Raw genomic sequence first — 26,115 nt, forward strand, 5'->3', positions numbered from 1 at the left:
GGTCCTTAATTGAGTTAGGAGTTAACAAGAGCAAAGAACGTAAATACGGAAAATATTTGATGAAAATGGCAGAATTGAAGTAAGTCCGAATGGTTATTGGGACTAAATATTGCCGGTGTGCAAGAACTTGGTATTACGTGTGATATATATGTTGAGAGGCTTTCAAGTCGTTTTGTTAGATATTTTTTTTAAGTTTTTTTTTTACAATAAATTGTGATTACATAATATGTATATCGTAAATTCTATTCGCCATTTATTATGATAATTGTAATATTACACAGATTTGAATCGTAATTTTGTCAAATGGGTAATTCGACAGGAAAGGAGAAATATACACAAGAAAAAAAATAACGATCAAGTCAGGTTTAGTTGTTTAGTTCTTAAATTCCCGGAAACTCACCATGCTCAATCGGAACTTTTGAAAACTATTTCGATTATTGAAGGGTGTCAATCGATGTGCTAAAAGCTAAAATGACAGAGTTCTAAAATTATTCGAACCGAAGATAAATCCGTGTGATTTCACAAAACTGCCTCGTTTTTGGCAACCTACTCGATAGGTGTATTTGGGTAAAATGACACCGGAATCTCTGCGGAATTAATAAGAAAGATGAAAATCTCAATGACACGAGAAATTGAACAAAATAAAATCACGAACAATGATAGAACCGACAAATAGTGAACGAGTGCAAATTCCAATTAGCCAGGTTAATATTTGATTTCTGTCAAGTTTCGCTGTCTTCGTGTGAAAGGTTCATTCGTCCGTAATGTTTCACTCGAGAAAGCTTCTGAATTGGCGAAACAATATCATTTACCACAAGCAGGCTATTTATCATCGAAATAATCTTGTTGCACTGGAAAAAATTAACGATTCAAAAGAAGAAAAAATAACAATCACAAACAAATCTTTTTCCCGAAAATGAATGACAAGAATAAATCATAAAACTAGAACAGAAAAATGTGATATGACGATTTGGTTACTTTGTTACAATTCGGATTCAATGCAAGGAAATACTTCCTCTATAATAACATAAGAATGTAATATATTTATCGATAATTTACGATTGATATTAAATATCGCAGTAGCGAAAGTGTTTCCCATTCTTTTAGGTATGACGTACAAAATTTAAACAAAATACTTGAGTGTTGAAGAATATGAAATAAGGGAAAAAAATGGACGATGAATGAAGGCAGGAATATTTTCCAGTGTGATTCTGCGTCGTTCGAGTTAAGGTGTGTTTCGCTCACGGTGATTGAACACATGGCAAAGGTGACTAATCGCTTCCGCTGTTGTGTGAGGCTCTCTTGCTCCGCATTGGCAGAATATAGTCAAAAAGAGAGCGAGCGAGAAGGCGGGGTGAGGCGAGGCGGCGGTGGTTACAAGTGTGTCGGTCTGTTGTCTACCAGATCTTGGCTGCAAGGGCTCTCTGCATTAAAACATTCTTGCTTCGTTGCTTCATTCGCTCAATGAAGATATCCTTTCCTTCCAGGCTAGCGTCGCCAGTGGTACCGGGTGGGAAAGCCTCGTCGTCGTCGTCGTCGTCGTTCTGGCAACAAACGATAGTTAGATGATCACTCGGCTGGTAGAGTTCGGATCGCGATGGTAGAGCGCGGAGGCGTTTTTCTCTGCTCTTTACATACTCTGCGAAAGCCTACCTAACCAACCTTGTTGTTAGCTGACTCGCCCCCCTCCCCGTCCCCCCACCTCTCGTAGTCATCATCGTCCCTCTCCTCTCCCTCACTTAGAGGGCCGTCCTGTCTTTTGCTCTGCGGCAAACCAGAGCCCCCGCCACCCTGCTGCTCGCCTCGCTCCCTCTCTCTATCCCGCTGAGAGTCTCTCTCCCGATCCCCGGCCTCGTTCCCGCCCTCGAGCATCTTGTTTATCTTCTCTTTGGCCTCGTCTACCTTTCTCATTGGATCGGGTGAGTAGCTCCTGTCGCTGTATCTATCGCGCGACGATCCTCGCCTGTCCCTGAAGTCTCGTCGGTCCCGGAAGTCCCGGAAGTTTTGTTTACCGTGGAAAAATCGGCCACCCCTGTTTCCTCCACCCCTACCGCGACCACCTCCACGATTGTTGAAGCCCCCGCCTCGCCGGTTTCCGAAACGGTTGTTGTGCTGGTTGTTGTTGTAGAACCTGTTTCTGTTCTGGAAGTTTCCACCACCCCGATGGTTCTGGTTGTTGAAACCCTGGAACCGCGGCTTGTAATAAGTTCCTCTGTTGTTGTACGGCCTGAACTGCCGTTTCCTGTAGTAACCGCGGTCGCCCGATCTGCTGCGACTACGACTTCGCGTGTAGGACCGCGAACGCGACCTAGACCTCGATCTGCTATACGAGCCGGACGGCGAGCGGCTATATTTACGCTCGTAGCTACCGGATCTACGCCCCGAATACGACCTGGACCTCGATCGTCTGCCAGATCGCGACCGCGACGATCCAGAACTTGAACCGCTGCGCGATCGGCTACGTGTGTTCCGCTTGGCGGGGCGGTCGCGGCTTATTCTTTTCGAGTTGTTCCCGTCACCGCCCGTTCCACCACCGCCGCCGCCTCGTCCGAGAGATTCTCGCTTCTTCATGTCGCCGCGCCTCCGGCGGTCGTTTTCACTGTCTGAATCGGTTCTCGGGCCCTTCGCTTGGCTGCTGTGAGTTTTTGCAGCCGGCGGTCGAGGGCCGGGCGGTTCTGGCGGATGGACATTACCGCTGTTTGTTTGACCGATCGGCTGGAACTTACCGCCAAGTGCACCAGAGGAAAATTTACTCGAGGGCAAAGAAGATGGCAGAGTGGACAGTGAGGCCTCTTTATAAGACTGGAATTTGTTTTGGGGCTGGGGCGTCGGGTACTTGACCGGAACCTGTTTGGGCAGTGGCGGTTCCTTTGGCAGCGGAGGCGGCAGTGTTGGCTGAACCAACGGCTGCGTTGTTGCTCTTTTTTCGGCCAATTCACGTTGCATTTGCTTTCTTATGTTCAACGATTTCTCCAGTGCCGCTCTTTGTAACTTTTCTTCGTGCTCGTTATCTCCATCTTCGTCGCTGTCCAGTTTCAGTGGCGGCTTTTTATCCGGCTGAATGTCCTGCCACTTCTGCACGTGCGCCTCTTTTTGTCTGAAAAATACCCCGAAATCTTCACTGTATAGATGCACCAACATTACCATTGGTAAGCAATATTGCTGATACATTGCCGCAATCATAAGAAATTTATCAAACTACGGCTGCACGATATTTGCGATATTGCACGAACTTGTAAAACTCATCTGGAATTCTATTTGAAATTGTGCAAAGTTAAGTTGCGGCAAGGATTCTGCAACAGTGCAGAATATCGCGATATGCATTTAAAATATTTGACACCGTGCAACGTTACGTTGCTGCAATATTCTTGTAATATTGGGTCCCGTGTGGGCGGATCTTTCGAACATTTGACACTCACTTGTTGACGTATCTAGCCGCCTGGGCAGCCTTCCATTTGGCGTTGAGAGCAGCTGTATCCAGCGTTAATTTTGGTTCTGGATGAATCAATTGAGCTTCTTGCTCAAATATATCTGTAATTGGTTTCCTTTGAATATCTGCAACGTCAAAGAGTTCGAAAAAAATGCGGATCAAGTCGATGCTTAAGACTGGATTTTCATGAACAGCAAGATACTACGGTTGCATTTTTTTTTTTTTTGCGAGTTTTCTACGAATGGGAATGCCCATAAAGCAACGAAGCGTTACTGAGAGTCTCTACAAAACGGACTCTAGCACTACCTGGTGCGCGCTAAATGCGAAGTGCCTATTTTCTTGGCATTCGCATTGGCCAAGAACTAAGCAACAAAATACTGAGGCAGCATTTTGTTGCCTCCGAAAATCCAGACCAACGACTATTAAAATGTCTTCACGTTATTTCTATTACCTTTACGTTGTTGCGCAGTCAGCGGAGCCCTTGGTTCTCGTTCATGATAGGCTTTAGCAGCTTCGTCTCTCTCCCTTTCTCGTTCTCTTTCTCTACGAATTTCCTCTTCTCTACGTGTGCTTTCAGCAAGTTTCTCTGCGTTGCTATTGGGAAAAGCTATATCAGTATATCGATTTACACATTCCACCGATTAAAAATTATCAACAATTTTACAAATTCGTTGTGTCGATTTCCGAGTTCCATTCTGTTTGCAGGTAGTAGTAGTAAGTGTACTTCAAAACGTGAATTCTTTGAAATTTGAAGTACAAGTTGTTCCTTTCTTTTGTTTTACGTTTGTGCTCATTTTATACTTTTTTTTTATGCTTTCGAACAAGCCCGTATTTCAATATTGCCTATGAAAAAACAACCGTTTGCAATTGGTGTGGCTGACTTGGATCCATTTTTTGCAGTATTTCTCTTGATAATTGAGAAGACAGAAGCTACTTTTCTCTAAAAACAAAGAGTTTTCACAATAGCTCAATATTGGACGATAGAAACATTATGAAATACAGCATGTAAGGCGGAGAAATAATGTTACCAGATTTCTTGTCGTCACTTTTTACCTTAATCTCAAAATATCGATACCATAAGTTTAGCAAAGTTTTGTCGGACACTTCTTGCATTCATTTCCTCTACCCAAAATTGCACCTCAGTTTACGAGGGAGAAGTTTGGTAAATTCAATTAGCAAAAATCATTCACAAGATCCTGATCAGTTCCTATAAGAAATTATTTGACTGATGCAGATGACATCGAGCTGGAAAATAAAGTGCTCGTAGCGGTGGTGCTGTAAAGTTTTTTTTTAAACCTGCAACTACGTTTTACTACAATATGGTAACCAACGAAATTTGACGAAAAATATTAGTATACTTCACAGTTCCACCATTTTTCACTATCAAAACACAAAACCGCAATATGCGAATTTCTTCAAGATTCATCTGTGAAAGAATATAAAATGCCCCAGATTTCTAGATTAGATTTCCAGATTTTCCAAGACGACGTTGGACAATCATCGGCGATGTTAAGAAGTTAGAGAATTTTGAAACATTTTGTAGCCTAGCACTGTAAAAATAACTGAAAAGGCATGTGTGAATGATCGCGAAAGCCATGCTTCAATAAATCAATAATCAATAATCAATTTCTCACCTCTTCAGTACAGCCGTTTCTTTTTCAACTTTCGCGTAGTAGGCGCTCAGTTTTGATTCAAGTTGTTCTAGATCGGGGAGCGAAGATTTCCGAAGTGCTTCCAAATCGCGTTCGAGTTTATCTTTACTCTTGCGTTTCTTACGCTCTTCCTTCTTCTTTTTCTTTCTAGTTTTCTTATCATCTTTGTCTTTATCCTTTCCCTTCTTCTCTTTCTTCTTCTTTTTCTTCATTTTCTCGCTCTCCGAATGCTTTTTATCTTTCTCCCGTTCTCTCTTCCACCGCGCAGTCTCCTCCAGAAACTTCCGTACCTAATAAAGTAGCATTATTCTCCATGGTTTTTACTACCGAGTTGCATGAAATCCCAGTCAATATCTCAAATTTCATTTATAACTGTACCAATTCCCTCACGGTAAAATATTTCTTAGCATTTTTTGGACAAAATTTGACAGATTCTAGAAACTTCGACTAATTCTAAAACTGATGCAAAACTTTATCAACAGTTTCAGTTATCGGCACACAAGTTTCATGAAAATTTTGGAAGGGTACCAGTTTGTACTTAAATATACATGTAAAATTTTTATTTCTGAAATATTTTTATCATCTACCAAAGTTTATCAAGGTCTCAAGTATCAGTGTCAAAATTAAAGTTTTTCTAGTTTCTCTTAAACTCTTTAAAAAAGAGAGTCAGAAGTATTTGTCCACCAAGAAGCATGTGATACTGGTATATTTTATCTTCTGTTAATAATGGCAAACTACAACTTTTTGAATACAAAAATAAGGTTGAGAACTGATTTGAATAAAGTTTTCATGAAATTTGAGGCATACCACTGGAATTTGTACACCTCAAACTACGACATTACCTTGTCTTCGTAGTCAGAGTCATCCTTAGTTTGCTCCAAGAACTTTCGTACTTTGGTTTCATAGTCGTCCGACTTGTCCCGAGACCCTGTATATGGTAAGGTAACTGCGGCATCGTGAGCCGCGGCAATGGCAGCCGGTGGATTATTGTATTGAGCCATGCGTTTGCTAAGCGGCGACAAAGATCCGCGGTGATCTTTCTTGTGCTTTCTTTTGCGACTTGGGGACCTTGATCCAGACCTAGAAGTACCAGACGATGAGGAGCTACTCGAGTCTGAGCTCGAGGAGCTAGACGAGCCACTGGAAGATGAACTGGAGCTTGAACTCCACCTCTGTCTTTTCTTTGACCGGGACTTTCGCTCCTTTTTGCGTTTCTTCTTCTCTTTCGTTTTGTTTTCGGGTACTTCTTCGGTTTCGAAAGTCTTAAACGTGTCCAGAGGATTCAACCCCACTGTCAGTGTTTTGGTTTTTATGTAATCAATGGAATTTCGCGCTTCCTCATGGTAAGGCGCTATTGCCAGACAATTCTCATAGGCCTTTTGAGCTTCTTCGAAATTGTTTTCATCTTCGTAACTCCGACCCAACGCTACGAGTGTTTCGGCCATGTATTTACGGGCGTTCGCATGGGTTTGGTTGAGCTTTAAGGCGGTTTCAAAATCGTCGATTGCTTTCTTAAAGCTTCCACCATTCGCGTACCTGTGGATAAACAAAAAGTGACCATCTGAATTGAGTCAATTCTTTGCAGAAAAGAGTCTAAGCTGTTTGTTCATCAAACTCACAGTGCTCCTCGAGCCACCAGTCCTTCAACATTTCGGGGATCAACAGTCAAGGCTTTGTTCAAGCATTGGAAAGCTTCGGTGTGACGCCCAGTCTTGAAGTGATCTATGCCTTCAGCGACACTTCGGAATGCCCACTTACTGGCTTGCGTTTGCCGCAACTCATTGGCATATTCAGACTCAGGGAATCTTTCCCTATGTGAAAAAAGCTCGATTGTCAAACTAAATACATCCTGAGGTAGAACCGTTTTTACAAAAGAATAACAATTCGGAATGCTTTTTGAAAATAGTGTCAAAATCACAGGGCTGGTAGCTGTCAAGTCGTTTTAAAAGAGTAAGAAAAAGGACTCTTAGACCTAAAAAAAAGTGACTCAAAAGTGACTGATCAGAATTAATTGTTACACATTAATTGAACGAAGTGTTACCAAAGTGTTATTCATTTCATCAGAAATAGCCCTATTTTCACTTATGTCACTGTACACGGGTGTTCCTTGTTTTTCACGTCTTTTTCTGTTACGAACAAAAATGTATCACTCTACACGATATTTAATAATTGAGTTCCAAGTGAACAATAACTCTGATTCATGAACTTATTGTCCTTTCGGGCAAAACATTTCGATATAGAAATAATGAACAATGTGATCATGGTGGATTTTCCTAAATAAAACTGAAACTAATTTTTCTGCTAAAAATACTGTAATACTTAACAAACAGAATCTTGTCTAGTGGATATCGCGTAAGAAGAAAATGGTGCAACCAAATTTTGTCTGCATGAAACTCAATAACGATCGACAAAGTGACTTAAAAGATCATTTATTGGATAAAGTAACAAAAAGTGACTCCGTTGAAAAAAGATGACCAATAGTGAGAAAAGTGACTGGCTACCAGCCCTGAGATCATAGTGTTATGCTCACGCATTCGGTATTATCTACTCAGTAGATAAATTAAACATTGGAATGACGCACATTCATTTAAAATAGTAAGTAAGAAATGAAAATGTAAATTAAAATAAAATAAAAGACAAATTTAAGATTTCAAGAATTCCAGTCTTGAATATTTGAGATTTTGAATGATTTCGTAGTTATGCAAAATATTTCATATATTTTGGGAGACTTTATAAGATGTCACAAATTTGAGGGATTCCATGAAATTCCAAAATTTCCGGAAATTTTAAATGATTTTACAGAATTTCTGTATATTCGATCATTCGGGATTCAAGGGTTTCACTGATTTTGATATTTCAAAGATGTCGGGAATTGATGATAATTTGATAGGATTTTAAGGTACTGCAGAAGAGTCGAAAGTGATCTGTTTACACTAGATTTCACGGCTAACCAGCCCCTCGAAAATCTGCGTCTATGGTACAATCTTTTTACTTAATTGAAAGAAATTTTTTTTCGGAAACTTATAAAAACGTTTTACCTGAGTCCAACCATGTTGGAATGATTTTCTTGAGCAAGACCCATCAAGTTGCAAAGATATTTAGTGTTGTTGGGGTTGTTGAAGCCAGTGCTATTCTCCAACATCGCTTCATAACTCTGTCCCTTGTTGTCCATAAATTTCCTAGATCACAAAAACGAGATTCAAAGTTTTATTCGTTTTTGTATGTGTGCGTCAGGAGCCGACCACCAAAGAAAACGGATTTAAATGAAATCTTTCAACAGTTAAACTTCGACATTGGTAACCATATAGACTGAATTGCGTCATCTGCCTCCCAAGGCTCTTGCAATCAACATATCTCCGACCTATTAATCCTTGGTCTTGCATTTTCACAGCCTCCAATTCATTAATTCACTTGCATTTAAGAATCGTTTCGGGTTTTCCGTCCGTTGCTCTTTTTTTTTGTATATTCCAGGGCTTGCCCAATAAAATCCAGAGAGTATTTGCACACATGCGAAAGACTTTTCCGTCTTTCTTTCAGTCTATATGCGTTACAAAAATTTTCTATTCCTAACAAACAATAGATTGGTCTCTATTATTGATACGTTACAAATTCCTCAATTACAAATTACAATATATTTCTTCACTTTCTTCAGTTTATTGTATTCTTAACACCTTCCAAACTATGAAGTTCATCGAAAGTACCAAAAAAAGATGCTATTTCTAAATCCATACCATTAAAAAATCAAAATAGACCGTATAAACACTGAAGGGATTCGATAGAAACATATTACGTTGAAAGTATTAGTGGCTTTTATGATAATCATCATTTCTTAGCTTAGACCTTACAATGGTAGAACCTCATTATAACATGAACTAATGCCTCACCTTTCTCAATGGCTAAGACGATTTATTTATAGGTTTTTGTATCACATTTTTGTAATCATAGTTTTTAATCCTGAACACAAAAGCACACAGCCTATTATCATCAACGATGATATTTGGTTTAGATTTGGTATTTTTTTTTTTTTTTGTTTTGGTTTGCCTGTTTGTTTGGTGCGATAAAACAAATTGTATAGCCCTATAGGTATAGGAGGTGGTAACCACACCACGAGTATTTTTTGTCTTCCAAGGTTGACCACAAAAAAATTTACTTAGACGTGCAGAACGCTTTTGCCTGTTTTGCGCTTTGTTCAGTGTCAATTTGAATGACATCGGGTTTTTATTTTGTCATTAAAAGCTGTAAGTTTAAATTAGGCATTAATCATTTAAGGTTGTGCGCAGTTTCATTAGGAACTTTTGGAATATAGATGACTAGGGTTCTAGTTGTTTGGTCCCTTTTGGAAATATAATGGACACCTTATTTATTTTCTATTGTTTATTTTTACTTCTCTGAAGATAAAAATTAAAATAAATAAATGAATAACGATTTTGTCATAGTTGAAAAATTATGTAGGAGCAGTATAAAAAAAAATCATTTAAACTTGATGTTTTTTCATCATTTTTTTTCCTCTGAGCGAATAATTACCATCAAAAATAGCTGATATTATGAAATTAAACACATAAAAATAAAGCGCGAAAGAATACGAAGAATATTTTGTTTTTCATTTCTACATCAGTCATAATTAATACCTAATCAAAGTTTCTCTTTTAACTCATTGTATATTAATTTATGTAGCGATAATTTAGGTGCAATCAGAAGGTCTACTGCACATAAATTAAGTATAGAATTTTTTTTCAAATACATATAATTGTATATAAATAACTGAAAGTGTGATTATTGAACAAATTAATAAATGTATTTTTTGAAACATGATTGATAGAGTAAAAAACATGTAACAGTGTAATTATAATCAGGGATCAAACAACCACATTTTATGGTTATACCTACCGTATGGTGCTCAGACTATAGCATCTGAGAATCTGCATCTCACACTGGAAATTCAACTTCAAAAGACATTTTGGTGTCATTTGACATAGTCTGGCTGGTGCTTTATCACTTTTTGATAGTAGTAATATATCGCAAACGTAGATAATACAAGTGCGGTAAGACAGAGCCACTTGTCTGAATCATTTGTATCACATTATATATTCATCGTCATACTGACTACCAACACTTTTTATGCAACAGAGAGAGGATCTGGCACCTAGATTCATAAAAACGTGTCAAACGAGTCAAATCTGATTTACCTTCAATGATTAGTTATTTGCAGATTAAGCGCAAGCGGGAATTAATCCCCGCATACATCCTTGTTACATCTCTCAATGCACTCAAAACATCAATTTTTTTTTTTTCACCATCTTTCTTTACATATGTTTATCTGATGAGAATGTTAAGTTAACATGTACCACAGTATTACCTGATAGTATAGTATAAGATTCAGAATATAACGATGGTTTTAATTTGTCTTTGTTTTTCAAAATAAGTATTTTTAACTACCGAGAACTGAATTATTTTAATCACTCAATGTAAATAGGGAACTGTTGTCAAACTCAAATTTAACTGTGTCGTTATGAAATTTATTCCGAATCAGTTAGGTGGTGATGATTTGGTTGATCCTTGATAAGATTGGCAATAAGGAAATTTTTGTTGCTGCACAAACCCACCACCTTAGTTGAATAATACTTTGTACTAGTATGACATAGAACAAAACTAAATGAAAAGTTCAATTCCACATCTTCATTCTTCATATAATACATTCAGTATCGCATTTTATTATATAAACTCATTGGGATCCTTGAGCGATCTTGCGGTAATGAATGTACAGCAGTAACTGTCACGGCCTTTGTATCGTGGTTGTTGGTAACTTACTTTTTTTTTATCACGGATCAAACTAATTTAAGAAAATGAATGTCCTTGCAGGAATTTTTCTCTACCTTGATATTTGATATATTTGTCTAAAATGATCAGGTAATTTTTCTATCCAACGCCATATTGCCTTGACCAATACCGCATTAAAGATCCCAAATATGGGAGATTCCCAGATTGCCAATCTTGATGGCGAATTCAATGAGTGGATGTGTGATTATTTTGATGGTGAATCGTATTTGTATGACTCAATAGATTGGATAACGTGAATTGTCACAGATGATGAGTGGATCAACAAAACTTTAATTATAAACATATGATGGACAATCAAGAATGGTAGACAAGGTTCAACTCACTTGTAAGCTTCAGGAAGATCATCAGAATGTATAAGGCCCATAGGAGGGTGCGGAGCTTGGGATTCTCGGGCAGGTTCATTCATAACGGCAACGACACGTTCTGCTTCAACGTTAACCTCACTAACTGCGACGCAGACGAGATCGTTGGCCATGTAGCCCCGTGTGACACCTTTCTTGTCCACTGCCGGCACTGTGGCCGTATTCAAAATCAAAGCCTGTCAACAGAGTTTTATCATTAAATATTGAATTGATGGCCATTATAGATGGATGGGCTGGACGGCTGAATCAAGAGCTAAGAAAAAAGAAGAAACAATTATAAAAAATCTCTCGTAATGTTATTAGTACCAAAGATGGTGAACACTAATAAAACAACATCCCTACTATTGTTTCATTTGTGTTCACAATCATTGACATAATAACAATGCTAGAGATGTTTTTTTAATAGGTTTCTCTCTTTTCTTAAATTTTTATAAAGAGACATTAGTCTTTGAAATTTATTTTCCATCCTGTAAAATTTCAACTTCCAGGACTCATTAAAGTTCTTCAGGGTATTCCAGAGAAAAATCAGGGTACATTTCAAAAGAAGATTTCTACCAGGATGAAGGGAAATCCAACATACCTTTACCCCAAGGTCGGTAACCACTCTAGGGCAGTCGCTACAGTTGCAAAGAATTTTAAGCAGAAGACCCGCAGCACTTTTACCCATAACTTGTGAGTAAATAATATCACCGACGGCCAAACTCTAAAAATTGTATAGGAAAAAAAAAAAAAAAATCAATCCATGAAAACATGAATAAGTTACATTTGTAATTTTCTTCCTTAGAGCAAAAATATTTTATTTACCTCTAAAAAATTACGAATCCTCTGCGATTTCTCCATCGTAACGAAAGAATCTAGTCCTGGCATGGTCGCATAATATTCTAAAACAAAAATTTCAACATGTGTCTGACACTAACACGATTCTTCTGTCTTCGTTTGTAATGTATGTATTTATTTATTCATTCGTTCATTATTTATTCATTCAAATATACGAAAAATTCCATTGAACGTATTTTATATTATTCAAACAGTTTTTGTTATTGTCTTAAAACAATTTTAAACTGTTACAACATAAGTTATGAACAATATTAGGCAAAAAAAAAAAAATTAAATTTGCAACCTGTTTGAAAAAATGAAGTTGTATTCGAGTGAGTAAAATAGCAAAACAATTCAACTATAAATCTGTAACAAGATTTGACTAATTCATCATGCACACATACAGAATGGTTACTTTTATTCTATAAATAGTGATGAAAATTTTCCTACTTTGATATTTACCCTCATCGCCAAAGTCTTGTTTGATTGGTTGAACGGGCTTGTCCAAGTTAGCTTTGTCATAAAGCGCATCCGCCTTCTTAGCAATAAATTGCTGGAGTTTCAATCTTTTACCCCTATCACTAAAACTGTAAACAAAATTTTGGATTTTATAACTCTGAATAGTTAATTGTGTGCTTGTAATTCTTTACTTCCGCATTATTTACCTAAGTGTTTTTTGCCGCTGCTGGTAAATCTCAAAACTAGGTTCCTTAAGATTTAGCAGGGTCAACTCGTTCTCATTCCGCTCTCCTTCCCACACCTTCTGTAACTGCTGCCCATGGTAGTTCAACGCTTGCGCAACTAAGCGCGGCTCCATAGACTCCATAACTGATTCTCAGCCTTGTTGATAAAACCTATAAGACTGTAGTAGAAATAGGTCGAATTTTTTCTTCACCTAGCACCATATTCTTAAGGAAAAAATGTTCATTATAAGTAAGAACTGAAACTATCTCTAGTATTCATACTACTTCTGATAAAAACTACTTGAGAAGTATACGAATGATAAATCTATTGGCCATAATTAATAGTTCTTTGTTTGCCAAAGCGAATTCATCAAACTGGTACTAGTAGCCAAAGCTAGCAATTCCATGACACAAAGTTATACCAGCATCGAATGGTTTAGCTGCTGACTTTGGCTGTTAGTTTCAGCATCGTTAATGTAATATATATTCATTACTCACATTAAGCACAGATTTTTGAAACAATTTTTGAGCCAAAAAACATTGTAACAAGTTATTGTAAAAGCGAGCCCCACAGCTTAATTTTAGTTCTCAATGCTTAATTCTTGAATTTAACAATAGATGGAAATGAAGATAAGAATTGGGCGTACATAATATATACGTAATTATATGCTATGAATATTGTATATGTGTAAAACATGTATCATGTTCAGTGAAAGTTATTCCTAAAGGGTCTCAGATACGAGTTAAAATTGAAGTAATTGTGAGAATAGGAGTAATGATGCGTCAATCCATAATTTCGAATCAGTTCATTTGCAAGCCTATGTAGGATGAATGAATTATAAATGAATCAAACGAGTTTAATATCGATTTGTTGATAACAGCAAAATGGTCGTTTCGGTGAGTTTCAGGAACGACGCCATATCGCCTCATGCTGATACTACTTGATGCGGCAACGCGGACAAAAAAAAAAGAAACGGAAACAACCATACGAGATCTTTCACCGATGACTAAAATATCCGAAACATTGCGATTTTGTCTATTTCGTTTTGTTCATAATTAACGTGAAACTCACCTGATGATGAAATATCACTGTACCGGTAGATCAACACTGCGATTAAACCACGTACGCTAACGAGCCACCATTTTCATTGGTAGCGAACACATCCACTTGGTCCTCACACATATATACCTCACGTGCAGGCTCCAGTCGGCTGACTACTCGCGTCAAGCCGTGTGTCGGCCCATTTTGTTCACTTTGCAACTGCTAAATAAGGTGCGTTCCGAAACTAGCTGCAGCGTCAAAACTCCCTAGGACAGAGACAGAGCCGCCCACGAACTTGGCAGCACAAAAGAGATAAAAGATGGCTGACAACACTGGGAGCTAATTTCGGAACGCATCCGTTAATAGGTTTGTTCGTGCTAGCTACACTTTCTACACTTTCGTGGGGAGTGTACACTTGCGCGTTCGTTTTAGCGAACGTGACGTCGATGGCGCTGTTCGTTTTACAAATGTCACTAGACTTTCGTTACACTTTGGCCATGTTCGTAAATTGACTGCCAGTACTAAAAATTCTCTAGGACAGAGACAGAGCTATCCATGAACTCGGCAGCGCAAAAGAGATAAAAAATTGCTGATAGTACTGTCAGTCAATTTTCGAACACGGCCTTTGTGTACACTTTTTACACTCGGTCTAGACCAAGTGTAAAAGGTGTAAAAAGTGTAAATGGTTCAATTCGCATGAATGCTACAGGTTTTTCCACCACGTTAGTGAACTGTGATGCGATATATACCCTAAAACTCACGAGTGACAACAAACCCATAACCTCACTCCAAATCAGAACAAAGCAGTACAGTATTTTACTTCAAAAACAAGGTTCAATTTGATAACAGTGTACTTAAAACATAAGGTATGAAAGATTTCGTTAACAAATTCCAAAAATGCTTTATCTTATTTACTAATTTGTTGTATTAATAAGTGTTTCGAGGAAAAAAACGACTGTACGTAACGTGCGCCATTTTCTTGTCCCCACTTCTCTGCACCTTCTACACTATTGCGTTCGCGCTATTTTAGCTACACTCGAGAAGCGAACGTACACTCCCCAGCAATCCCTAGTACACTACCCTAGTTCTTTTTACACTTGTGAGTGTAGAGTGTAGCTAGCACGAACAAACCTAGTGTGTATAACTTGGATCAATTATGATCTGTGGTCTTGCTGCAGTAAACGTATTTGTCGCGTGGTATACATGGTTTTACCCCGTTCATTGGCATACGAGTTTATCGTAATACCGGCGCGGCTGGATCGACTAGAGCACGACTAGAGTGGTTCGAAACTACGCGCACAGCGCTCCGACCTGACATTTTGTACTACAAGTTTTTTGGGGTTAATGGTTCCATGTGTCTTGTGGCAATAATGAGCCTTGTGGTCCGAACTTACATATTTTTATTGATTTGAGTGCACTATAAACAGCAATTTTTTTTTTTAAATACAGAGAAATAAAATTCGCGCTGCTTAATGTCATAAATTTTTCAATCAATATTCTTATTCATAGTAATTATTGATGTGATAATTGGTAATAATTCATTATGTCTGAGAACACAATGAAAGCCAAACCTGACAAGAGGTGTTCGCCATCGATAAACAGTGACGATGAAACTGAACACGATAAACGTTCGAGGAGAAGTAAACGTAAGAACGATGGTTCAGACTATGAAGATAAGAGTGATCGTCACAGTAGGCGAAAGGAGAGAAGTGATTCTAAATACTACAGGAGCAACAACAGTAGCAGAAATGGCAGAGATAGAGACAGGAGACGACATAGGAATGACAAGGAACGAACTCGTCGAAGTGAAGACGACAGGCAAACAGCCACAGATGAGAATGATAGATCGTATCGAAAGGGTCATGACTCGAATGACAATGGTTCACTACGTAGATATTGGAGCGATCAGTACTGGAACAAGTATCCGACCAATAAACAAGAAAGAATAGGACAGCGTTTTTATGGCGGTCGTCACGAGGAGAGGAATGAATCACCCAAACGTCGCTACGACGATAAAGAAAATGATGAGGATGTCGCGTGTGCTGAAAAGAATCAGATCACGGTGGAAAATGAACGAGAAAAAATTACACCAGCGCAAAAGCGAACGGTGGATCTTCTGACATCGAAAACTGGTGGTGCTTACATTCCACCAGCCAAACTCCGCATGATGCAGGCTGAGATCACTGACAAATCGGGAGCTGCATACCAGCGGATATCTTGGGAAGCCTTGAAAAAGTCCATTCATGGATACATTAATAAAGTCAACACCAGCAATATCGGATTAATCACTAGAGAATTGTTACACGAGAACATTGTCAGAGGTCGAGGCCTGTTGGCGAGATCTATTATTCAGGCTCAAGCTGCCTCCCCTACTTTCACACCTATCTATGCAGCACTTACTGCTGTGATCAATTCAAAAGTACATGATTTATATTATTGATGTTGGTTTCCTTTTTTTAATATTATTCTGAAATGCTCACATCATTTCTTTTTCAGTTCCCTAATATTGGTGAATTGTTGCTCAAGCGTCTAGTCATACAGTTCAAGCGTGGATTTCGCCGTAATGATAAAGCTCAGTGCATTTCTTCGGCCACGTTTGTTGCCCATTTGGTCAACCAGCGTGTTGCCCATGAAATCTTAGCTTTGGAAATACTAACTTTACTAGTAGAGACGCCAACTGATGACTCCGTCGAAGTTGCCATCGCATTTTTGAAAGAATGTGGCATGAAACTCACAGAGGTTTCCAAGAAAGGGATCGAGGCAATATTTGAAATGCTTCGCAACATCTTACATGAAGGACAGCTGGATAAAAGAGTAGGTAGAAACACCTGAAATCATAAAACGTTGACATTAGTTTGGTTTCAATATTTTATGATCTATTAAGGATGTTCCATTTTACTTTAATTATGCTGCATAGTTTCTTAATTAAATTTCACCACTGACTTGAACATATTTCAGGTACAATATATGATAGAAGTTATATTCCAAATTAGAAAAGACGGATTTAAAGATCACGAGGCTGTGAATGAAGAGCTTGACCTTGTTGAAGAGGATAACCAGTTTACTCACCTTGTGACTTTGGACGAAGCAACTGACCCTCAAGATGTACTGAGTAAGACTTGCACAAATATACGGCTTGCATTGACTTCATAATTGTCGGCATAGCTATAACATGACATTTCAAAATGTGGCATCTATCAATTTTTTTTTCTCATAGACGTTTTCAAGTTCGATCCGGACTACATTGCAACAGAGGAAAAATATAAAGCATTGAGCAAAGAGATTCTTGATACTGACAGTAGCGGTTCAGATGGTTCTGATGGTGATGAAGAAGATAACTCCTCTGACGAGGAAGATAGTAATATCACAGGTAACTTGATTTTCAGATACATGTATTTGTGATGGAATTTGTAATTGTGGAGATGAAGGCGTAATTCCTTCCAAAATATAATATCAGTGACTATTTCCTACCTTATTAAAAGTCCCTCAAATTCTGTAATATTTGATATAATAAAGTAAAACGGATTCTTTCAGGAGAAGCAAAGGAAGATGTTATAGTCGACAACACTGAAACTAATTTAACAGCGTTGCGCAGAACGATTTATTTAACTATTCATTCTTCTCTCGACTTTGAGGAATGTGCGCACAAATTGATGAAGATGCAGCTGAAGCCTGGGCAAGAAATTGAACTATGTCACATGTTCCTGGACTGTTGCGCAGAGATGAGGACATATGAGAAATTCTTTGGTCTCTTAGCTGGGGTAAGTGCTTCTTAGCGGTTGCTCAATGTTTTGTGAAACATCTGTATTTTGATTGAATGACTTGCTTTTTCAGCGATTTTGCGCGATTAACAAAATCTACGTGACGCCGTTTGAACAAATTTTCATCGATTCGTACGATACAATACATCGTTTGGACACCAACAAACTACGTAACGTGTCCAAATTCTTTGCTCATTTGTTGTTCACTGATTCCATTTCTTGGGAGGTTCTATCTTGCATAAAATTAAATGAAGAAGATACTACCAGCTCTAGTCGTATCTTCATAAAAATTTTATTCCAAGAATTATCCGAGTATATGGGACTTTCAAAATTAAATCAGCGTGTGAAAGATGTGTAAGTAATGTCTTTATTAGATATTGATGTGTTGTACTTCTTCTATTTGAAACTGTTTTTTTGATTCAAAGGACTTTGCAAGGAGCCTTCGAGGGTTTATTTCCACGAGATGATCCAAAGAATACAAGATTTGCTATCAATTTTTTCACTTCCATTGGTCTGGGTGGTCTTACGTAAGTTATATTCATTTTTACTAATTGAAATTCCAACAATATTTTTCTATATGAATGCTGTAATTTCAGGGATGAATTACGAGAACACTTGAAATCGCGTCCGAAGCCAGCTGTAGTGCCAGAATTTGTTGAAGACAAAAAAGAGTCGTCTAGTTCCAGCAGTTCATCTTCATCTAGTTCCGAATCCTCGTCGAGTTCATCGTCGTCGTCATCATCATCCGAGACTGCAAGTACGAAATTTTTCATATTTCTAAATAATGATTACAATCGCAAAAATTGCGAATATGTATATTTTTAAAATTTTCCAACTTAAAATTGATTATTTGGGGGATTAGAATTTCATGCCAAAGTCGGTACCTGAAACTGCTAATTTTTTTTTCTGGAAAAACCAGTGGACCACTCGTTTTTTAGTAATTTACAAGTCAGGTAAAGAAATGAAATTTTTTTGTCATTTTTCGTAACTCTTCACTCTTGCTGTAAAAAAGGAAAGAAAAAAAATCTATATTTCCTAGGTTCTTCTGAATCTGACGACCATCGGAAAAAGAAATCTGCGAAAGAAAAAACCCAAAAAAAGAAGAAGAAAAACAAAACGCGAGTGACAAAAAAGAAACTAAAAAACAAATCAATCGTGAAAGATGTTTGGGATATAGAAACTGATAGAAACTGTATTAGCAGCACTCACGAGACAAATGAAGGGCGCAGGAATAGCGATAAAACGCCTAATGATAGATTGAGTCAATCAAAACGATCAACCAAACCAAATCGGCATGGAGAATGGGACAGGGAAAGTGACGATCGGACAAACACGCACAAGGACAAAAATAATAGGCATAGAAGGCATAAGGATTAGTGAATAATGACAGTAATTTTTATAATGTAACAAATAATGAATCACAATATCTCGTTGGCTGTATATTTCGCCTCTAACGCATCAACATACTGGGAATTTATTTGAACAGATATTCTCTATTATGAATAAAAAAAAAAATACCTTGACACTCCTGTTATTTAGTCGATTTCATGGGGTTAATAAACTTTGAATGAATTCAGTTGAATTCAATAAAGGTTAACCCCTCCGGAAATGATCACGTTTCAACTTCTGATTTGTCTCCAAAATCCCAAAATGCAAAAGTTTTAATACGCCTCAGGTGTATGGCACACTGAACGACCAAGAGGAGCATGAGTCCTGTTGATAAAGTCTGCTTGGAGGTTACTAACGATTGATGCAACATCTTGCTTGAACCACCTCATCGACTGCTTAACTTGACTACCCTCTTTATCGATTCTATTTTTCTTGCCATACTTGTAATTTTTATTGAATGGCTCAACATATCTGTCGTAAATAACAATTACATGTAAATCATTTAAAGCAAGGAAATCATAAACATATTCCATCTATTTAAAATATCAGTAACGCTATTTTTTGTGGCAATAAAATTCCAACAGAATGCTCACTTTCGATTGATTTGTTCAGAAACATCATAATTATTGTGACTTTTCCTGTAAAGTCGATGGCCAATGCGAGAAGCTAAAATAACTTCAGTCACAGTTTTTCGAGGATTTACCAATTCTGCTGCTGTACCATCTAAAATATTGTGACGCAAATGACTAAATTTTTTTTATTCTAATGTCAGAATTTCCAATAATATATGTAAATGATTTCGAATGCTTATGACTAAAGAAAGTTACTGGACATAGTGCGTTTTCCAAAAATTGTTGTAACAGGGTCAACGCCGTTTGGTAAATTTGATTTTTGGCCTGAAGTTTTACCAACTTCTTTTTTCCAGTAACTGTTCATAGCTGTATCTCTTAGCTCACAGATTAGCAATTGAAACGGTGTCCGTTTAGTCATTTCCAAACAGGTTTTTACCTTGATATAACGGATCAAAAGCTCAGAAAGTTTTCAAAATTCTATAACATATATCACCGATATCAGAGAAAAAGGTCGCTTGGACCAACGTGGTTGGTTTAAATAGAAAAGCTCTCATATCATCGGCGAAGAAGCTGAAGAACATAAATTGCCCTGGTACATACTCCAGTGTGAGTGCCGAGGTCGGCAGTACCAATCGGTAATTGATGATTGAAGCCATCGTCTTCTCTTTTATCAGTAATATGCAATTTAGATTTCAATGCATCAATACTGTCTTGGAGTTTGTAATCTTTAAAACACGTTTCCAATCCATCTTCCAAAATCACAGTTCCAGCCTACAGTAAATAAGTATTTAATAAAGCCGCATGACACGTCAAAGATCAGCATTTGAAACGTTGTTTTTTCTTATGGTTATTACAAAATTCCAAGATATTGTTCATGCGGAAAATGAAAAAAGTTCTGCCCCCACAACCAGAATCTGTAATAGGCAATGTCGTTGGCTGAAGATATTTAATTAAGGGCATGTGCATTCGAACATAACTCAGTCGGTAAAAATAGGACTTTATCCGTCTTCAATTGACGGTCATAATGAATATTAAACAAGTGGCAATAAATGTATAAAATTCCAAGAGTTCGTAGTTGACAATACTCGTCACTAATTATCAGGTGAACGTGACACGTTCAATGTTCTGGGCAACAGAACAGGAGTTTTTAGCGAGTTTGAAACAAGGCAAGCAAACGTACAGGCCTTATCTCTGGATGGTAATCCATCTTGGCATAGTGTCCAATCTGCTTTCGCACGTCTTCGTATCGCATCGCTGATATTTCCGTTGCCATTTTCGACTCGGAATCTTATTCCTATTATTCGGTTATGTTATAAGTTGTTACTGTGCTGAGTAATTTATGTTAACATTTTAGTTATTCCACTCTGTGTTATATTATGTATGTTGTGCGAGTAGCAATTCGAGTCACATATCCTGGTCGCATCTAATCACCTTACAAACAAAGGAATTCTGGACATTTTCCCAAGGTAATAGTCAAATCCGGTTCATATTAATAATCAACACTGGTTGAAGATATACCGTTGACATTTTAAACCACGTTATAACATGCTTAATTTTATTTCACACCTCATACATAGAGTCCATTCTTACTGTAACACGATCTTACCGTGCAAGTAACAGTTTGATTTATGTCAGATGACGATTGGTAGATTGGCAACGGCCATTTTGACTGAGATGTTCGGGAATAGTAGAGGGTGCGCTGCTCAAGCGAGTGTAAAAGGAAAAGGGAAGTGAAGTTGGAAATATATCACGAAAAATATCCCACAGTTATTAACTCGTTTGCATTCCTTTTTATACGCGGTTTGGAAAAGTCTCTTGGGTAATTTGTATGGTTAAAATATTACATTTCTAGTTTGCCCAATATAATAATCACAATCATTATAATCATCTTGTGTCGACGAAATAATAATTATTGTGTGCGTGTGGGTTCTCAGTGTCATTCGTCGTATCCCGTTAACGTAGGTTAGGCCCGAGATAATCTCTCCTACCGTCCGCTCTACGTCGTACATCATTCGCAATTTTTTCCTCTTTTCTTTCCTTTTTTTTTTATTGCACGTATGCGCCAGTTTGCCTGTAAGAATAATAACTCTCCCGTAAGTCAACTGCCAAGCCTGATCGCTAATCAGCGGACTCAATTCGTTCGCGAAACTATCACGTCAAAGACAACTAGGAACTGTCACGCAATTCCCTACGCGTATTTGTGTGTATTTATCTAGACGGCGAGCATAAACCATACGTCAATCATAGCAAAGGGTACAATGAGCGTGCTTATTTACTTTCATATTATCTATCGCTATCCTGATAGCTGGAATATTAGTCAAGTTGTGCAGTCGGAGACCCGAATATTACATTCGAATGTTTTCCTACTGTCGGTCTGTTGATCCGTTCAGGCAGTGACGCGGCACCGATAACAACACCCATGATTTCGGTCCCTCGCTTGTATCGGCTCGTGTTCTCCTCTCCTCTGGGTAATTGAATATGTGCGTTATATGACGGCAGACCTCTTTTATCATTAACACAGTGGTGACATTCCGCGGGAGGCGGTAACCGTCGCATCAGGCATGTCTGTTGCTCAGTGCTGTATCAATTCGGGTAGTGATCGCAGTGGTTTGAGATCACTCAGTTTTGCGAAATTCGAGGCCAGCTCGCGTGAGTTTAATGTCGCCGGGGAATATGCTCTGACGATATACATGAAAATTAATCACCTCCTCCCTTCTTCCATTGCACACTCTCATTTTACTATCTCTCCTCTTTCTCCCTTCCCCTCTCTCCCTACTTCATTTCCTTTCCACCGTCACTTTTCTCTTCTTTCTTCGTGGCTATTAACTTCCCCCTCTCGCCCTTCTTGAATGGTCGTCATCATGGTAGGTCGTGTATCGTCACCGCGTTCGCGCAATAATACCTTGTTTTCTTCTATTAGTTGTGTTTACTAATGAAATTACAGTATTATGTTATATACTTATATACAATATATACTTGAAGAGTGCGGTTTATATTTAATAATAATAATAATGATAATAATGAACTTACAATCGTTTCTTTTTTTTTCAGTTTCAATTTTTCCATGGTCATTCGATTTCTCCTTTAACAAAAGCGAATATAGTACTCCTGATTTTGGAAGGCTGTTTCCTTTTTTTTTTTTTGAATGACAGTTCCATATTAGATAAAAGAGATAATGAAATTAATAACAATATTTGTCATCGGATTCATTGCCGTCACCGTCATTGTCTGACGAGTTCAAAGTGCTCTATAAGTAATATTATTATTATTAGGTTGTATTTTTTTCTCTCTCTTCTGAAAAATTGTTGCTGTTATATTCAGGCCTTGAGTTACTGCTACTCTGTGTATGTTTGTCATAGGTTTACACACTTCACGGTCACTTAATCAGACACATTCTTATCTGGTTTATATTCTGGTATTAATTACGCATCCTTTATTTTTGCAATTCTCCTCTGTCTACACATTTTCAGTTCCTGATAATTGCTAACAAGTGGCGGTGATCGCCTATTGAAGATGCTTTTCATTTCCATTATTCTTCTCACTGATCGGATTAGGCAGAAATAATTTATCCCAGTTTAGAAAAATGTTGATTAAAGCTTCGAATGCTCGATTGAGTTCGACTCTCGTATCAATCCTTCGTCTGCACACCTACGCCACGACTCATCGATTGCATATGGGGCAATCTGACTCCAGACAATATCTGGCTTTGAATATCTCAGTCAGATTTGCATAAATCAAAATGTAACCATCGAAAATCATGCTCGATGTTTATACTACCATTTAGTGCTATTCAAGTACAAAGAAAAAGTTGGGCTCAAATTAACCCCATCTGCAGACGAAAGGTTCAACTGGTATTTTGATTTTAAAAACTTCATTCTTTCCAATTAATATCAATCCACGATTACATTTTTTGCATTGATGAATCTGAATAGTTATCAATTGCGTGATCGATACTGTTTGGAAACTACTATACTTAAGGTTACATCGATCTAACACTATTACAGTAGATGAAATGACAAAGCAATCAATTGATTGACCACTTGAATAATGAAAATCACGTTTAACTTGATGCAGGTCACTATGGCTAGCCGGAGTACGGCCCAAAGGCCAAACGGTTCCACGCAAGGAAAAATTTGTCAGTTTAAATTGGTGTTACTTGGAGAATCTGCAGTAGGCAAATCTAGTCTGGTACTTAGGTTTGTTAAGGGTCAGTTTCATGAATATCAAGAAAGTACGATAGGAGGTGAGTAATAAATGTGGCAGGATTTATATATTGCTTGAAAGTATGACAATGTGCATTTTCAATTTCGGAATCATATGCTTGGACCAATACGTCGATCCGTCGTTTTATCTGGACTTAGGTTATCGTGTTGATTGACCTATGGTGTTTTTGGAATCATGGCTACAGAATGTTTATTTTTTCCGCATAAGCCATTTCACATATTACTACTGCAATAACAAAATATTAATGCGATTTAAATTTTAGGGTGTTTATAATATCCCTAATTTTAACGCTCTGTGACAATTCAAAATGCGTGAAAAATTTCGGAAAAAAGACATTAGGAATTATTTGTTACACCGTTTCGCAAATTATTATTTTTTTTCCGTCAGATCTCAAATGACACGTTTAATTTTCAGCTGCTTTTCTAACACAGACCGTATGTTTGGACGATACGACTGTTAAGTTTGAAATTTGGGACACAGCAGGACAGGAACGCTATCATAGTCTTGCTCCAATGTATTATCGCGGTGCACAGGCAGCTATTGTTGTTTACGATATAACAAATCAGGTATTACTCATGTTTATTAAGAGGATGTCGGACCTTCAAGTTCTATCTTTGTTGATAAGATCGCTTCAAACTTTGGAAAACTATATTTGCGCTATGATAAAGTGTTCAGTTCTGGAGTCCAGAGTGCTGTAACTGCAAAGCGAGTCACAATCAGCTGCGAGTATATTGACAGTATTTTTTGTCAACTTTCCCCAATCATGAAAGATAATTTTGACCGTATGCGCCATGATTTTCCTAAGTTTAGAGAGATTTTGTAGGTCAGGAGTGGGGAGAACAGTCAAACATGATTTGCTGGATTCGTGGGTAAAACAGGGAGATCTGACATTCTGTTTACTTTTAATTCAATGGGTTTTCAATACAAGATTCGGTATGCCAATTGACTAAATTTTATATCAATATTAGGATACATTCGTACGTGCTACAACGTGGGTGAAGGAACTTCAACGGCAAGCGAGCCCAAACATAGTTATAGCACTCGCAGGTAACAAGTCTGATCTGGGTAACAAAAGAGTCGTCGAGTTCGACGAGGCCCAGACTTACGCAGATGAAAACGGTCTCCTGTTCATGGAGACGTCTGCAAAAACTGCCATGAACGTCAACGATATATTCTTAGCTATCGGTAATTTCATTTCTAATATACCCAAAAATTAGTTGATTTAATCTCCCACCGAGATCGACATTTTTTGACAGTCAACGAAAATTGACGAACCTGCAAGTGACTGCTTTGCAAAATGTTTCAGCTAAGAAGCTTCCAAAGAATGAACAAACCGGCAGTGCAGGTACCAGTGGTCAAGGTCGTCGATTAGTTGAAGTAGAAGGACAAAAGACAACCACTAGCAACTGCTGCAAGTGATTTTTCACAAACAGTACGTGTAATGTATGATAATATTAATTTGTTACATATTTTTGTTGTAGCTGTTAGGTTTAATGCCTCTTGGAATCCTACAAAGCAAGCGGAAAATTTATTTGTACATTGCATTTATGTTAACTAGATACATTTTTGTAATATAATTCTTATATTAAGATGGATTTGAACTTGTTCAATCGTGTAACAACAAAGCTTCTTTCTCTCCAATTGAAAAACTTGTAAAATTATCCTCAGTCAAATCTCAATGAATTGCATAGTGAAACAGGTTGTCAAGAATTTATCGCCACAGTGACTATTATTTATAAATGGATAGCGATCAATCTTCAAAAGTAATGAGTGTATTCAAATGGTACTCCTTATATACCATTTATATTGCAGCAGCACCTCGTAAGCTGTCAAGTTTTCATTATTACAAATAAAATTTTAATTCTTCTATGTACAGTTGTTTCAATGGACAATTCCCAGCTTGCTTAAATATTAACATATCTAATCGAGTAAACTTTTTTTTCTTCAAACATCCTATGAACTACTATATAACATGTTTTGCAGAGGGCAAAAACGTTCAAATCCAAATTTTTTTTATCCATTTGCGACGGGGATTTGCGGTAGGCGGAAATATTGTTTTTACTGAAAAATAGATCTATCAGTATATATTACGGTCCTTGTCGGTATTTTCACAAATAAACGGGTACTGTTCAATGTCTCGTAATCGGTAAATTGTTATGGAATACGTGGAATCTACGATTGATGTCTAATTGCAGATATGTACCATATTCAGGAAAGATAAACAAACACACAGCGTGAATGTGTCTGCAAATGAGTGGGATGATAGAAAAAAAAAGAAACAGAAACACGAGGAAATGCTACTAAATTATAAAGAATGGGATGTATAGACACAGACATTTTTGCTCG

The 26,115-nt window shown here is 37.7% G+C and overlaps 4 protein-coding genes across 20 annotated transcripts; 2 read left to right on the forward strand and 2 right to left on the reverse strand.

Annotated features, from left to right (window-relative positions):
* Positions 1–167: 167 nt before the first annotated feature.
* Positions 168–14,011, reverse strand: LOC107227928 (tetratricopeptide repeat protein 14 homolog). 10 transcript variants are annotated; one of them, XM_046733216.1, is made up of 14 exons: positions 13,854–14,011; positions 12,764–12,960; positions 12,561–12,685; positions 12,087–12,163; positions 11,863–11,985; positions 11,244–11,458; positions 8,121–8,261; positions 6,702–6,893; positions 5,925–6,618; positions 5,065–5,372; positions 3,882–4,024; positions 3,420–3,555; positions 1,663–3,097; positions 168–1,544 (listed from the first exon to the last, which is right to left on the reverse strand). In XM_046733216.1, the coding sequence occupies exons 2-14, from the start codon at positions 12,922–12,924 to the stop codon at positions 1,398–1,400; spliced, it is 3,897 nt and encodes a 1,298-aa protein (XP_046589172.1). In that variant the 5' UTR covers positions 12,925–12,960; positions 13,854–14,011; the 3' UTR covers positions 168–1,397. The 10 variants fall into 10 exon arrangements, with proteins under 10 accessions (XP_046589172.1, XP_046589171.1, XP_046589173.1 ...); XM_046733215.1 differs by having other exon boundaries at positions 5,065–5,363; positions 12,549–12,685; XM_046733217.1 differs by having other exon boundaries at positions 3,420–3,531; positions 12,549–12,685.
* Positions 14,012–14,976: 965 nt separating this feature from the next.
* Positions 14,977–19,228, forward strand: LOC107227948 (pre-mRNA-splicing factor CWC22 homolog). 2 transcript variants are annotated; one of them, XM_046731973.1, is made up of 9 exons: positions 14,977–16,242; positions 16,320–16,637; positions 16,782–16,935; positions 17,041–17,193; positions 17,358–17,584; positions 17,658–17,938; positions 18,010–18,111; positions 18,181–18,337; positions 18,624–18,722. In XM_046731973.1, the coding sequence occupies exons 1-9, from the start codon at positions 15,367–15,369 to the stop codon at positions 18,708–18,710; spliced, it is 2,355 nt and encodes a 784-aa protein (XP_046587929.1). In that variant the 5' UTR covers positions 14,977–15,366; the 3' UTR covers positions 18,711–18,722. The 2 variants fall into 2 exon arrangements, with proteins under 2 accessions (XP_046587929.1, XP_015524761.1); XM_015669275.2 differs by having other exon boundaries at positions 14,980–16,242; positions 18,181–18,341; positions 18,624–19,228.
* On the reverse strand, positions 17,931–20,861 carry LOC107227935 (EF-hand domain-containing family member B-like). Of its 2 annotated transcripts, XM_046731980.1 has the most exons (7): positions 20,726–20,861; positions 20,146–20,316; positions 19,801–19,981; positions 19,567–19,696; positions 19,103–19,444; positions 18,469–18,585; positions 17,931–18,335 (listed from the first exon to the last, which is right to left on the reverse strand). In XM_046731980.1, exons 1-5 carry the CDS (start codon positions 20,816–20,818, stop codon positions 19,246–19,248), a joined length of 774 nt encoding a protein of 257 aa, XP_046587936.1. In that variant the 5' UTR covers positions 20,819–20,861; the 3' UTR covers positions 17,931–18,335; positions 18,469–18,585; positions 19,103–19,245. The 2 variants fall into 2 exon arrangements, 1 of the variants encoding a protein (XP_046587936.1); XR_006902931.1 differs by lacking the exons at positions 18,469–18,585; positions 19,801–19,981.
* A 13-nt stretch (positions 20,862–20,874) lies between these two features.
* Positions 20,875–26,097, forward strand: LOC107227934 (ras-related protein Rab-5C). Of its 6 annotated transcripts, none has more exons than XM_015669240.2 (6): positions 20,875–21,011; positions 23,620–23,788; positions 24,184–24,335; positions 24,738–24,954; positions 25,076–25,201; positions 25,965–26,097. In XM_015669240.2, exons 2-5 carry the CDS (start codon positions 23,626–23,628, stop codon positions 25,186–25,188), a joined length of 645 nt encoding a protein of 214 aa, XP_015524726.1. In that variant the 5' UTR covers positions 20,875–21,011; positions 23,620–23,625; the 3' UTR covers positions 25,189–25,201; positions 25,965–26,097. The 6 variants fall into 6 exon arrangements, with proteins under 6 accessions (XP_015524726.1, XP_015524722.1, XP_046587940.1 ...); XM_015669236.2 differs by lacking the exon at positions 20,875–21,011 and adding an exon at positions 21,206–21,364; XM_046731984.1 differs by lacking the exon at positions 20,875–21,011 and adding an exon at positions 21,231–21,271.
* The last annotated feature ends 18 nt before the right edge of the window (positions 26,098–26,115 follow it).

This window comes from Neodiprion lecontei, chromosome 2, assembly GCF_021901455.1.
Source record: "Neodiprion lecontei isolate iyNeoLeco1 chromosome 2, iyNeoLeco1.1, whole genome shotgun sequence".
NCBI classification, from domain to species: Eukaryota; Metazoa; Arthropoda; class Insecta; order Hymenoptera; family Diprionidae; genus Neodiprion; species Neodiprion lecontei.

Bases quoted from the DNA above. Each gene is read 5' to 3' on its own strand.
- LOC107227928 (XM_046733212.1), bottom strand. From the start codon at position 12,924: ATGGAGTCTATGGAGCCGCGCTTAGTTGCGCAAGCGTTGAACTACCAT. The intron at 5,373-5,924 runs GTAATGTCGTAG...CTACTTTATTAG, and splicing joins ACTCTGACTACGAAGACAAG to GTACGGAAGTTTCTGGAGGA. The intron at 4,025-5,064 runs GTGAGAAATTGA...TTTTCCCAATAG, and splicing joins GAAACGGCTGTACTGAAGAG to CAACGCAGAGAAACTTGCTG.
- LOC107227948 (XM_015669275.2), top strand. From the start codon at position 15,367: ATGTCTGAGAACACAATGAAAGCCAAACCTGACAAGAGGTGTTCGCCA. The intron at 16,638-16,781 runs GTAGGTAGAAAC...AACATATTTCAG, and splicing joins AAGGACAGCTGGATAAAAGA to GTACAATATATGATAGAAGT. The intron at 16,936-17,040 runs GTAAGACTTGCA...TTTTTCTCATAG, and splicing joins TGACCCTCAAGATGTACTGA to ACGTTTTCAAGTTCGATCCG.
- LOC107227935 (XM_046731980.1), bottom strand. From the start codon at position 20,818: ATGGCAACGGAAATATCAGCGATGCGATACGAAGACGTGCGAAAGCAG. The intron at 19,982-20,145 runs GTATGTACCAGG...CGTTATATCAAG, and splicing joins ACCTCGGCACTCACACTGGA to GTAAAAACCTGTTTGGAAAT. The intron at 19,445-19,566 runs GTGAGCATTCTG...TATTTACGACAG, and splicing joins TCTGAACAAATCAATCGAAA to ATATGTTGAGCCATTCAATA.
- LOC107227934 (XM_046731981.1), top strand. The intron at 24,336-24,737 runs GTATTACTCATG...TATCAATATTAG, and splicing joins TTTACGATATAACAAATCAG to GATACATTCGTACGTGCTAC. The intron at 24,955-25,075 runs GTAATTTCATTT...AAAATGTTTCAG, and splicing joins CGATATATTCTTAGCTATCG to CTAAGAAGCTTCCAAAGAAT.